The 13171-nt window shown below is 41.0% G+C and overlaps 1 protein-coding gene across 3 annotated transcripts in view; it reads right to left on the reverse strand.

Annotated features, from left to right (window-relative positions):
• Positions 1-13171, reverse strand: part of RPTOR (regulatory associated protein of MTOR complex 1) — a 323106-nt gene that overhangs the window by 161263 nt on the left and 148672 nt on the right. For all 3 annotated transcript variants that reach the window (XM_019981168.2, XM_019981167.2, XM_070774383.1), the window contains exon 5: positions 10646-10792. In XM_019981168.2, coding sequence (XP_019836727.2) covers positions 10646-10792 — 147 coding nt within the window. The remainder of the gene's footprint in view (positions 1-10645; positions 10793-13171) is intronic.

Here is a 13171-nt window from a genome sequence, read left to right on the forward strand (position 1 = left end):
TTCTCCGATGCTTTACATCACAAAGAGCATTTACGTTTGGGGGTTACTGTGAACAATGCTGCTGTGCATCTGCGTACAGGTTTTTGTGTGGACACATGTTTTCAAGTCTCCAGGGTACAAACCTAGGAATGGAACTACTGGGTCATCTCCAGCTCCAGGTTTAACGTTTGAGGAACTGCCAGACTGTTTTCTAAAGTGGCTGCACCATTTTACCTTACTTAACCATCTTGATGCGGTGCTATGGTCTGAATGTACATGTTCCCCCCAAATTCATATGCTGAAATCCTAACCCCCAGAGGTGACAGTGCTAAGAAGGTGGGACCTTTGGGAGGTGATTAATTTATGAGGCTGAAGCCCTGCTGAATGAGGTTAGTGTCCTTACAAAAAAAGCAGCCTGACAGCTCCCTGACCCCTTCCACCACATGAGGACACAGCAAGAAGGCCTGGCCATGAACTAGGAAAAGGGCCCTCACCTGACCAAGCTGCACCATGATCTTGGTCTGTCCAACCTCCAGAACTTTGAGAAATCAATCTCTGTTGTTTAGAAGCTACCCAGTCTGTAGTATTTTGTTACAGTAGCCCAAATGGACTAGGACAGGTAGGAATTTAAGATTATTCATTTGATACTTTCCCTATTTTCTAACATAAAGATCTAGTGCTGTAAATTTCCCTTTCAATTGCTTTCACTGTTTCTTAACAATGCTGACAGGTTGTACATTTCTTTTCTTTTTTTCTGTTTATTTAATTGAAATATAGTTGACTTACAATGCTGTGTTACTTTCTGCTGTACAGCACAGTGATTCAGTTATACATACATACACACACACACACTCTTTTTCTCATATTCTTTTCCGCTGTGGTTTATCACAGCACACTGAGTATAGTTCCCTGTGCTACACAGCAGGATCTTGTTTACCATTCTGTATATAACAGCTTACATCTGCGAACACCAGCCTCCCACCCCTTGGGAACCACAAGTCTGTCTTCTATGTCCATGAGTCTGTTTCTGTTTCATAGATAGGTGCATTTGCGTCACTTTTTAGAATCCACATGCATACAAGTCTGATTTACTTCACTTAGTATGATAATCTCTAGTTAGAACCATGCTGCTATAAATGGTATTATTTCCATCTTTTTAGGGCTGAGTAATATTCTATTGTATATATACCACATCTTTATTCATTCATCTGTCAATAAACATTTAGGCTGCTTCCATGTCTTGGCTATTGTAAATGGTGCTGTTTTGAACATAGGGATGCATGTGTCTTTCTGAATTAGAGTTTTTCTGGATATGTGTCCAGGAGTGGGATTGCTGGATCATATAGTAAATTAATTTTATTTTTAGTTTTTTAACATATATTCATTTTCATTCAGTTAATGTACTTTCTTTTATTTCCCTTGAGATTTTTAACCCGTCAATTATAGGTTAATTTTTTTTTCTGATATTTTTCTGTTGTCTTTCTATCATTGACTTCTAGTTGATTTTACTACGGTCAAAGAGCAGGCCTGTGTGATTTCTATTATTTAAAATATGTTGAGGTTTGCTTTATGACCCAGGATCTATCTTGATGGATGTTTCATGGACACTTGTGTATTTTGCTGCTGCTGTTGGAGTGTTCAGTGTCAATTAGAGCTCTGTGACTGATATTTAACAGATAGGACTGTGCCTTCTGTTTTTTCCCCTTGCAAAAGTCTTACTGTACAATGTTGAAGAGGAGTAATGAGAATTAATATCTTTTCCTTGCTTTTGACCCCAATGTTAAGAAAAATCACTTACCCTCTTGTCCCTCCCCTCAAATGGGCTGGTAACTTCCCGCCTGCCCTTCTCCCTGTGCATGGCTCTGTGACCACCCAGCTGAGTACTGCCATTTTTCCGGTTGCCACCAGAAGCACCGTGGCCTGTGCCACCACAGATCCTTTGCGTGAGAACATCAGGCCTTTATCTCCATGGCCTCCAGCTGACAGAGGGGGGCCCTCCTGTGATAGGAAGTCAGGCCATGCAGATGAGTCCTACCAGGAACCACAGCACCCTGCACCAATATCCCATGGTGCTGATCATGATCTGTGGTCCAAAATATTAAGTGATTTCTGGCATGTTTTAAAATAGACTAAATTAGGAAAAAGCATTAAACTCTTAAGACTTAACTTGTAGAAGCTCCCAATTTTATGATAGCTGCAATAATGTACTATATTCATGGATTTGGGTTAATAATTTTTCCTTTATTTCTTTTTACATTTCATACAAATCAATCAAAGATTAAACATATTCAGTGAATCATAGATATATCTAAGGAAGATAAATAAATGTAGCTTATTCAAATGTATATTTATTTATCAGACCAAATCTGTAAATGTTTCCTAAACAGCTACTTCATATGAAGCTTTCTTGATAGGTTTACATAATAGGTTTAATAAATACAGCAGACAACACCAATAGAAGAGATACTATAAGACAAGGCATAATTATTTTGTCAAATGAATTGCATAAAAATTTGCTATATGAGGTCATCTGAGAAAGATTTCAGGTGCAAGGAAGTAGAATTTTAGTTACACCCTTAAAGTTGACTGTACTAATGATACACTTTGCTTGTCTGTGGATTTCATTTAATACCACCAGTAGTGAGGGTTTCTGAATTTTTTATGCAGAGAAATCACATTTCTTTTACCCAAAGTCTTCAAATTCCAGGACTAGGAACAGTACAAGGTGCCAAGAGAAAAGAACTGCAGGTTCCCATAAAAATCATAAAAGGGAAGGTGTGCACAGGAGCTGAGTCTGGAGACAGCTTATGTATGTTCTGTTGCCCAGGCTGACTGGACTAAATGTAAAAGTGCTCTGCAAACTAGAAAAGGTTGTACAAATAAAAGAGGGTAGGTAATGTCCCTCAGCTAAGGCCTCCAGGTGCTCTGGCCTCCCCTGGTGGTGCCTTTCCACCTTGCATGGCCTCTTCTCTTCCCAGTTCTCAGTGGCAGCAAGGGTCCTGATCTTTGAGAGGCTGCTTTTCTTATCAGTGCTTTTCTGTGACCCTTTCCACTTTCTGGTTAGCAAGCCAGCTCCCAGCACCCTAGGAGGCCCACCCTTCTCCTCCACTCATCATTTCCATAATGGCTTCATCTTCTCCAGCAAGGGGCTGTGGGTGGCTGTGTGGAGCCCAGTGAAAGGAGTTTCTGCTGTATTTGCTTACAGGTTAACCCCCATTCACTATCCTATAAAAAAGTGGAAATGGCAGCATTTTTTCTAAATTTACAAATGTGGAGGGGGGAGTGTTTCAACAAGATAATAGGTTTCTTACCAATATTTGTTTTGAAAATGTTCACTAACAATTCTTACAGCTTACTATACATAGAATGTAAGATACAGAAGGGTGAACTTGACCAGCCTTTATTTCAAAAAGGGCCTGTTCAGCGTGTGTGTGGAGAAGCAAATGGGGGAGGCACTTCACTGCTGAAGCCTGAGGTGGTGCAGGGGTAAGACAGGGCTCACCTGAAGACCTGCCATCAGGACGGCCTTCTACTCACCCATGTCCTAAAGCCAGGCGTCCTGCAACCACCCCGCCCTAGGAAGCACCTGGAGGTGCTCTTCTCTAAAGAGAGTTACTGATGTGTCTGGGGGAAACTAGGGTGGCTAGTGTAGTCGCCGGCTCTCAGAGAAGGAATGCTCTCTGGACTGTGGGCAAGGGTGCTCCAGGATAGCCAGCTCCCACCTGCCTGGCCCTCCATGGCACATAGCGACAGTGGGTAGCCTCCCTTCATTCTTAAATATGAGAATCAACAGGGAGTCATCATAAGCCTTCTGGAGAAAGGAGAACAACCCAAATAACTCATTTATACAACCCAAATAACCCACAAATTTATACCGGAGGTAACTTAAAAAAAGGACATCTTTTTAAAGTCCATATATTAAAAAATAAATAAGGTTATCAACATCACAGACCTCTTGTTTCCCTGCTACCTACAAATGGTAATTATGAAGCTACAGAAGAGAAAGAATGGGAGACTTGAAAACACTTGTAATGTTAAAGCTAGAGATGGACAAGCCTGAGCTCCCTGTAGAGTTAGCATGGTGGACCCTGCTCTGTAGCGTGAACATCCCGACAGCAAGTCCATGGAGAATGCTCACAAATTCACAGACACAAGCTCCATTTAGTAAGCAGTCATCAAGACATATTCCTTATCTACAGATAACCTTAGAATTAACTTGTGACACTCAAAAACCATAGACAGACATTGTCACTATAAATATTAACCTTAACACAGAGTTAACTTCTATTTCAAGTTCCGCAGACATCCACACGATGTGCTGTCTACAATAGTAGCAAAGGAACCACAAGGTTGCAAAATACGAACTCTCTAGTTCTATGGGATACACATTTAACATTTTTTGAAGAAACCTGAAGTGTGATGTTAGACATTTTTTTCACCATTAATTTACATATGTGACATAAAATTTAGTCACAGTGATGACTACATGAAGATAATGTCATATATCAGTATGAACAGAGGATTTCAAATGGGTATTTAAGTCACTGTGAATTCAGTGATGCTGCAGGATCACACCTGTTTCTGTGAAAATGAGTGTCCGCTGGACAAGGTACTGAGCTGCTGGATGCTACTGCTGGAGCCAGCAGAAGCGGGTCATACAAAGAAGTTAACCAAATATTGGATCAAAACATGATTCTTGGTACTTCCCTGGTGGCCCTGTGGTTAAGATTCCACGCTTCCACTGCAGGGCGCAAGGGTTCGACCCCTGTTTAGGAAACTAAGATTCCGCATGTCATGAGACATGGCCAAAAACAAAACATGATTCGCTTGGAGGTATTGTGAGAAAAGCCCTGTCAAGTGTGAACAGACAGTAAGAGGAGAGAATGAAGCCACCACAGTAATGGCCTGAGCCTCGATAGCAGACCCCCCACCCAAAGTGTGTCAACTGTCCTTGGGGGAAGACATCGTCCCACCACTGCTATGGCTGCCACCAAGAAACTGTCTGGGCTCCCGTCCCACACCAGTGAGGACAGTCATGCTCAGGATCAAGTCTTACAGGGACACAGCGCAACCCCATCAATCTCTGTAAAAGAAGGGCACACCTTTTCCCATCACTGGACATCAACTCACCTCTCTGCCTCCACAGAGAGAGAGAGAAAGGCCAAGACTTGACCCCTGCTTCACTGTGGTCTTCAGTGAAGAGAAGGATCGTAACTGCTCATGGCAAGTATCTACTGGGAGCAGAACTAATGGATGAAAAAACTTGATAAAGACCATTTCAAAGAGAATCCATTTTAAGATTTGGTCTCCTCTTAGAGCTACAAAGATTCTATATTCAAGATAAAAGTTGTTGCCAAAAAAAAAAAAAAAAACAAACAAACCCTGGATTCTCTTTCTCTGTCAACGTACATACTGTGTATATATGGTGGATATAAATACTCCTCTGGCTTTTATCATGAATGGAGGTAGCTGGACGTCTGGACTCTTGTGATGGCTACAACAAGGCCACTGGGCAGACTTCTCAAGTCCACCTTCTCACCTACCATAAGAAGTAAAGGTGAGATTGTTCCGTGAAAAGAGTCTAAAACTCCACACTCAAACTGTCCATGATGAGTGTGGACAGAATGAAGACAATAAATAGCATATGCCATATGGTGGGTGGAGTGGGGGGACTGTATATGACCTAGCTTTAGCCAATGAGATTCTCACGAAAATGACCTAGCTTTAGCCAATGAGATTGACCTCATCGTATATGACCTAGCTTTAGCCAATGAGATTCTCACGAAAGCAAGTGAGCAGAGGTCTCATTTGCTTTAGTAACAAAGAGACAGATGTGAGGGTTCTGCCCTTTCCCCTCCTCATCTAGCCTCAAAATGGAAGAATGTGCTGTAAGCATCAGGATAAAACATCAGAGTGGAAAGACTAAAAACAGCCTGGTTCCCTGATGGTACAGCTGAATAATTAAATCATTTGCCTCAGAGTTCCTAGCAAAAATGACAAACTGTGACTTGTTTAGAAAGCAGAAGTGAGATTCTTCATTACTTACAGCAGTCTAAATACAAGTGCTTCAAGTCTGAGAAAGATTACATCCTTTCTTAGGTTGCTACTTGAGGATTTGCCCTAGCAGAACAAAGGAGAAAACTGAGGAGAAAAGAGACAAAGGTAGAATCTAGGAAACAGTGGATGCATCCAGAAGAACAAGAAGGAGAACTCCCGGGAAGACAGTTTTGGAGCAGGCCTGTCTTAAACAGCTGATGAAGCAGGTGGTGGAGGGCTGGAGAAGAAGAAACTTTGGGGAGGGGCATATTTTGAGATTCAATGCTACCCATGCAAATTTGGGAACTGTGGAAATGCTAAAGATCTAATCAAGAAGAAAGACAATCTCCAGGAAAATCAAAGCAACAAACGATTGTAAAAATGGAAAGCACAGCACCCTAGTTAGCCATTCAATGAACAGTATTTACGTGGTCATAATCAGGGAGCTGAAGTTTAATATTTGTCATTTTTTAGGCATACCTTCTTAGTGTATGTATTCATGGGGAGTTAATTATGCTCAGAGACTAGAGAATAATCATAAAAGTACAGATAACAGAGGTTGGGAAGGTCCAGAGGTAAAAGAAAGTCCAAAGAAGCTAAGAACCTATTAATAAAACCAGAAGATAGGACTGATTATTGACAAAACTATTATAGAAATAAAAACATAAGCATATGATTTCAAAAGGCAAAGGTTAGAAAGTATAGGGAATCCAAATACAGGGACACAACTAAATGACAGCGAGGAAATAGGAAAGGGTAGTCAGCGACCCTCTCTCTTCAACTTCTCTTTAGAATTCACAATTTACAATGTACTAATGTGACTTAAAACTATGGGGTACCATGTCTCTTTACTATCTAAGTTCTATATAATTTCTCCAATTGTTTAAATAGAATTTACTCATGGCAGTTCTGTTTTTGGTTTATATGGTAGCAGAAAGCCCAGAGATAACCTAAACATTATGAATCAAGAAGTAGTAGTATAAGCATACTGTGGAAAATTCTGAAAGACATGGGAATACCAGACCACCTGATCTGCCTCTTAAGAAATTTCTACGCAGGTCAGGAAGCAACAGTTAGAACTGGACATGGAACAACAGACTGGTTCCAAATAGGAAAAGGAGTTCATCAAGGCTGTATATTGTCACCCTGCTTATTTAACTTCTATACAGAGTACATCATGAGAAATGCTGGACTGGAAGAAACACAAGCTGGAATTAAGATTGCCGGGAGAAATATCAATAACCTCAGATATGCACATGACACCACCCTTATGGCAGAAAGTGAAGAGGAACTGAAAAGCCTCTTGATGAAAGTGAAAGTGGAGAGTGAAAAAGTTGGCTTAAAGCTCAACATTCAGAATATGAAGATCATGGCATCCGGTCCCATCACTTCATGGGAAATAGACGGGGAAACAGTGGAAGCAGTGTCAGACTTTATTTTTCTGGGCTCCAAAATCACTACAGATGGTGACTGCAGCCATGGAATTAAAAGACACTTACTCCTTGGAAGGAAAGTTATGACCAACCTAGATAGCATATTCAAAAGCAGAGACATTACTTTGCCAAAAAAGGTTAGTCTAGTCAAGGCTATGGTTTTTCCTGTGGTCATGTATGGATGTGAGAGTTGGACTGTGAAGAAGGCTAAGCGCTGAAGAATTGATGCTTTTGAAGTGTGGTGTTGGAGAAGACTCTTGAGAGTCCCCTGGACTGCAAGGAGATCCAACCAGTCCATTCTGAAGGAGATCAGCCCTGGGATTTCTTTGGAAGGAATGATGATAAAGCTGAAACTCCAGTACTTTGGCCACCTCATGTGAAGAGTTGACTCATTGGAAAAGACTCTGATGCTGGGAGGGATTGGGGGCAAGAGGAGAAGGGGACGACAGAGGATGAGATGGCTAGATGGCGTCACTGACTCGATGGACGTTGAGTCTCAGTGAACTCCGGGAGTTGGTGATGGACAGGGAGGCCTGGCGTGCTGCGATTCATGGGGTCACAAAGAGTTGGACACGACTGAGTGACTGATCTGATCTGATCTGCTCTGAGTATAAGCATATTATTTTCATTTATAGAGATACTCATAGAGGAACTAGAAATGTAAACAGTTCAAATAGGTTCCCTATAATAGCAGAGTCTTGGCCAAGGAGGGGTGAGGCCAGGGACTACTTCATTCACCATAAACCCTCAGTATTATTTAATTTTTAATATCATGGCATATACTAATTTAGTAAAAATAAAAACATGTATCTTAAAAAAAGAAACACTGAAAGCAAAGAAAACTGAAGCAATATGCAAAGCAATATGACACAATGAAAAATGCAGAGAACGTGACTGAGTGACAGGCACTTTCCTGGCTCTGAGGAAGTCTCTACTGTGCGCAGTAATTTATTCTGTGCTTTCACAGAGGCGTCTGCTGCTTCACCCGCAGTTTTCCTTTGAGATGGAAATCCACAATAAGTAAACCTCCTGCTCCCAGCACAAGCACTGTGCTCTGGAACGTGAAAGCTGATAATCATCTCTTAAAATTTATGTCACTCATATTTGTTGTTAATGTTTACTACTTGGAGGCTTTCTGGTCCAGGTAACTATTTTCTTTCATTATATTTAATCATTTTTACCCTCTTTATTTTTAAAACTCTGGCACAAACCATTTTACCCACCAACTTCTTTCAGTTTCATGTCATCAGCTACCCAATAAAAGTGTTCAAATGTATCATAAATTTACAAGGAATCTGGCCAACTGGAGACAGGCAAAGAATTTTTTAAAAGAATAAACCTAAGAGGCCACACAGGATTGTGGTTTCTACAGCAGATTAAAAAAAAAAAAAATGACTAACATGAACATTAAGATATTAGCCGGGAGCCAATTTTATCATTTTAATTTCCGCTCTTTATGCAAGAGACCGGCTGAACAATAGCCAATAATAGTAAGTGTAATGGAAAACCGAAAGACTTATCTACACTGTAATTAAGAAAAGAATGAAGATTAAAGTTGGAGCTAATTATAAAACATATGGTATAACTTTGCATTGCCGCCTATTTGCCACTTCAGATAACGTATTTTTCATTTACTCTCCTCCATGAGGGATTAGTCAATTAAACATTTCACTCCCTCCCCCTAAAAAGAAAAAGATGGATGGAAAACTTTTTTTGTCACACTCAATGAAATGAACAGTTTCTCGGGCTGATTAATCCTTGGCAACATACAGAGAACACATACAGAACCAAGAGAGCAGATACACCAAGTGCTAGAGCATAAACATTTAGTTTCATGCCTGAGAGGGAAATGCTTGCCTTCTGCTGAGAGGGTGGGAGAGGGGCTGTATTTAGCATGTTTTAATTATCAAAGGATGATGTACTGGTCTTTCCTTAACCACCCTGAAGCTCAAAAATTGGGAATAAATATCCGGCCAGATTCTTTGGCATTTTTATTTACATATTTTAAATTAAAAAAAATTTTTTTTGCAATATTTATTACTTGATGTGAGGAAAAGCAATTACCTCTTGGTGTTTTTGAGTTTTTAGCACTTGTAACATAACCTATCCCTTGGGTAAACAGAGATGGCATGCCTAAATGCAAGGTAAAAATTTAATGCTATAAAACTTGATCTTTCCCTTCCCTTATTCTAGAATGCAAATGATAATATTACTAAAGACAACAACAATAATAACAACTGGTGGCGCTGGGTTCCATTTTCAAGAATAAAGGGCAATTTAACAGTCACTCTGACGCAAAGTTCTGCATAAGGTAATTTATAAAATATTTATAAATTAACTGTATGACATGTTAAATTCTACCAAGTAGAACTTCAAATTTTATTCCTGATACTTTCAGCAATATCCTCAGATGAAATGCAAAAAACATAACAATACATTAAAATTGGATAGGCCCAAAAGGGCTTGAGGAAACATGTTCTCGGGACCGTTTCTGTTCTGAATTGAGAATTTCCTGCACAGCAACCAGTTGGAATTCATGACCCCCTGGAGGCTGCAGGATACTTTATTCTCACTCTTGTGCAGGCCACAGGATGGAGGCCTCTTAATTGAAACTGCCTCTTCAATTTCTCTTTAGAACTCACTGTTTAATTCAAACATCAAATATTAATTAAAACAACCAAGTAAAACAGCTCTTCACAATCAGAGCACTACACTGGCTCTCCAGTTCTTTAAACAGAAGCCACCAATGGCAGCTATTTTGGTTTGTTTTCTGTATTTAGCCTAGTAGGGTTTTTTTCTCCCCCCAGCACCAAGACGAAAAAAAAAAAAAGAGCAATAACAAAGACGAGAGTGGAGCTGAAGACCGTGCCCAGACACAGGCCCATTTCTCTGAAAATAAATGTGTCTGCTTTATTTTCACATTTATCTCGGAGGCAGAGCCCACTGGAGCACAAATCAACTCTATTAATGTTATCACTTAATTAAAATTTGTATTAAAAATGATGCTGGGTAAAGCAAAACGCAAAATAAGACCAAGAGCTTGTCTGGAGTCCCTCCCAAGTTCTTTGTCATGGACCCCACCACCTTACTCTGAGCACTCTGAGCACCACAGACAGCTCACCGCACCTGAGAAAATAAAACCACTGAGGGGCTGACCTTCACCCCCAACTCCCACCCCAGGGTGCCCGGGGCCTCACCTCCAGCTCCTGCTCCCTCTGCAGGGCGAACTGCTTGAAGGACTTGACAATGAGGCCAGCATTGGAGCAGTCGTAGACGAATATGGAGGGGCTACCCATCCACGTCTGCAGGTCGTATATAGACAGAGGGATGTACTGAGTGTAGTTCTGGAAGAGAAAACAGTGCATGTTTGTGACTCACACCTGGAGAACTCTGCCTGCCCACCAGGACCTGCACCTCCACGAGGGTCCCCAGCATGGGACCTGCTGCATATAATGTTCTGCACACTGTAGTAAAACAGCAGTAGTCTAAGCTCCCCACCATTTGCCCGTTTCAATCATAAAGAGGCAGGCAGTGGTCACAGTTCAACCCTGGCTGGAGCTCCTCTCGTCCTCTGTTCGGCTCTCTCCTCTCCTCCCCTTGGGAGCACGCTCACTGCACTGAGGGATCTCCTTCCACGTGTCCCATCACGGCGCCTTCATACCCACCCTTCCTCTGCCACCCATCTGCAGTCAAACCACAGCCTTCTCTATAAAGCCCAAGGCTCTGTATGCTACTCTGTTCCTGTTCACCATCTACTCCAAAGCTTCTCCAGGCTTATATAACAGAACCCACTCCTCACTTACAAAGTCAGCTCGGAAGAATTGACTAGGTCCTCAAATGTGCAGGGTTTCCCTGCAGTCCCTTCATTTCAGTCCTACCCGTAAGCGCTTTATCCTCTAGATGATTTAAATCACACTGAAGGTGTACAAGTGGATTTGGCCCCATAAACTTTTTTCAAATCACAGAACAGTAACATAATAACATGAAATCTGCTAAGTGAAATATTTTTCTGGACATGCTGTACTCTTCAGTACTTGAAACCACTCCAGCAATTACTGGTAAACATAGAAAGGAATGGCCCTCATCTCAGCAGAGAAATTATTAAAAATCCACACTCAAAAGTAACATTTTTAAGCAATTCTTCTGCATAGAACACCCCACTTATTTACCGTTCCTCGGGCACTAATGGTTTAAGTGGTGAAACTCCGGCAGAAATCAATTCTGTGCACTTACAGGAAAGGTGACGGTGTTCCCTCAAGGCTGAGCCACAAACACTGCCTCTGGTATTGCCAAGAGGATCATTTCTAATGCAATAGAGAAAACAGGCAGAAGACCGGAAGACCAAACCAGGCCTGGAGAAGACTGCCATCAAGGTGATGGCAAAAGCCTTCTTGTTAAGCACACTCGTCACCAGCTGCAAGTCCCATCCCAGACAGGAGAGGACGTGCCGGCAGCACAGGGGTGGTGGGGGTGCAGGCATCTTCAGCACAAAGGGACCACCCTCTGCTCATGCCATGCCACTTCACCCTGCAAAATGCAGTCACCTGGTGTCTTGCTCACTGTCACTGCAGAAGGTTAAAGAACACTTGGATATGCTCTCTCTAAATAAACTCTCACGGAAGAGTTCTAAAGAAAGCAGTTCTTCCTAACGAACCTATAAATGCGGCACCCTATCAAAATACCAGCAGGGGTTTCCCGTAACGGAATTTGACAAGAGATTCTAAAGTTAGTGCTGAAGAGACATTTATAAGAATACCCCCTCAAAAACTGTGAAGAAAGAATAACCAGTGGGGACTCATGCTGGCAGATATTAAATACATTATAAATCTCTATTGTAATTACAGGATGCTATCAGGAAAGGAGAGACAAACAAATAAAACAGGAGGGAAAGCCCAGAAATAGACCCACAAATATAACTGTAACGGCGGTGGCATATCACCCCAGTGAAGAAAGAATGAACAATTCAACAAGTGATTCTGTAAAATCTAACTGAGCATTCAATACTGCCATCTGAGATTTCACACACAAAATAATCAGGACAGATTTTAAAAATAAATAAAAAGCAGAATAACAGATTTAAAAATTTGTTTTGGTGTAAGAAAGACCCTCTTAAACATACGAAAGAAAAAAAAATGTAACAGCATAAAAATTAAATAATTCTGGTAAAAGTGCATATCAATGACAAGCAATTGAAGAGGGAAATAGGTACAACGTATGTGACATAGGGTCTGTATTGAGGATATGTGTATATACAAGCTTGTGCTGCAAATCAACAAAGGCTAAACAACATACAACAGGCAAAAGCTGCACACAGGCAATTCACAGAAGAAACATGATGATCAACAACTATGAATGTTTCACTCTCTCGATTAATCACGGAAATGTGAATTACAATGAGAATCATCCATCTATCTACCTTTCTTCATCCAGCAAACTGGAAAAAAATATAAAAGATGAATAAAGCCCTATGTTGACAAGGATGTTCAACAGGGCGCCAGCTCATCATTGCTGTGAGTATAAATTTAGGAAGATTTTTTGGGAAGGCAATTTGGGTGGTTCTTAAAATTTTTTAATGTACATGCCTTTGACTTCTAGGTGTCCATCTTATAGAAATACTTGCATTTGTATGTACAGGGATCTCTGGTACTTTCACTGGTAAAATCCTGTAAGCTGTCTACATGCTACTGTGGAAAAGACTGCCAGTCTACAACCTATTTTTTACC

Source organism: Bos indicus, chromosome 19 (assembly GCF_029378745.1).
Source record: "Bos indicus isolate NIAB-ARS_2022 breed Sahiwal x Tharparkar chromosome 19, NIAB-ARS_B.indTharparkar_mat_pri_1.0, whole genome shotgun sequence".
In the NCBI taxonomy this organism is placed as follows: Eukaryota; Metazoa; Chordata; class Mammalia; order Artiodactyla; family Bovidae; genus Bos; species Bos indicus.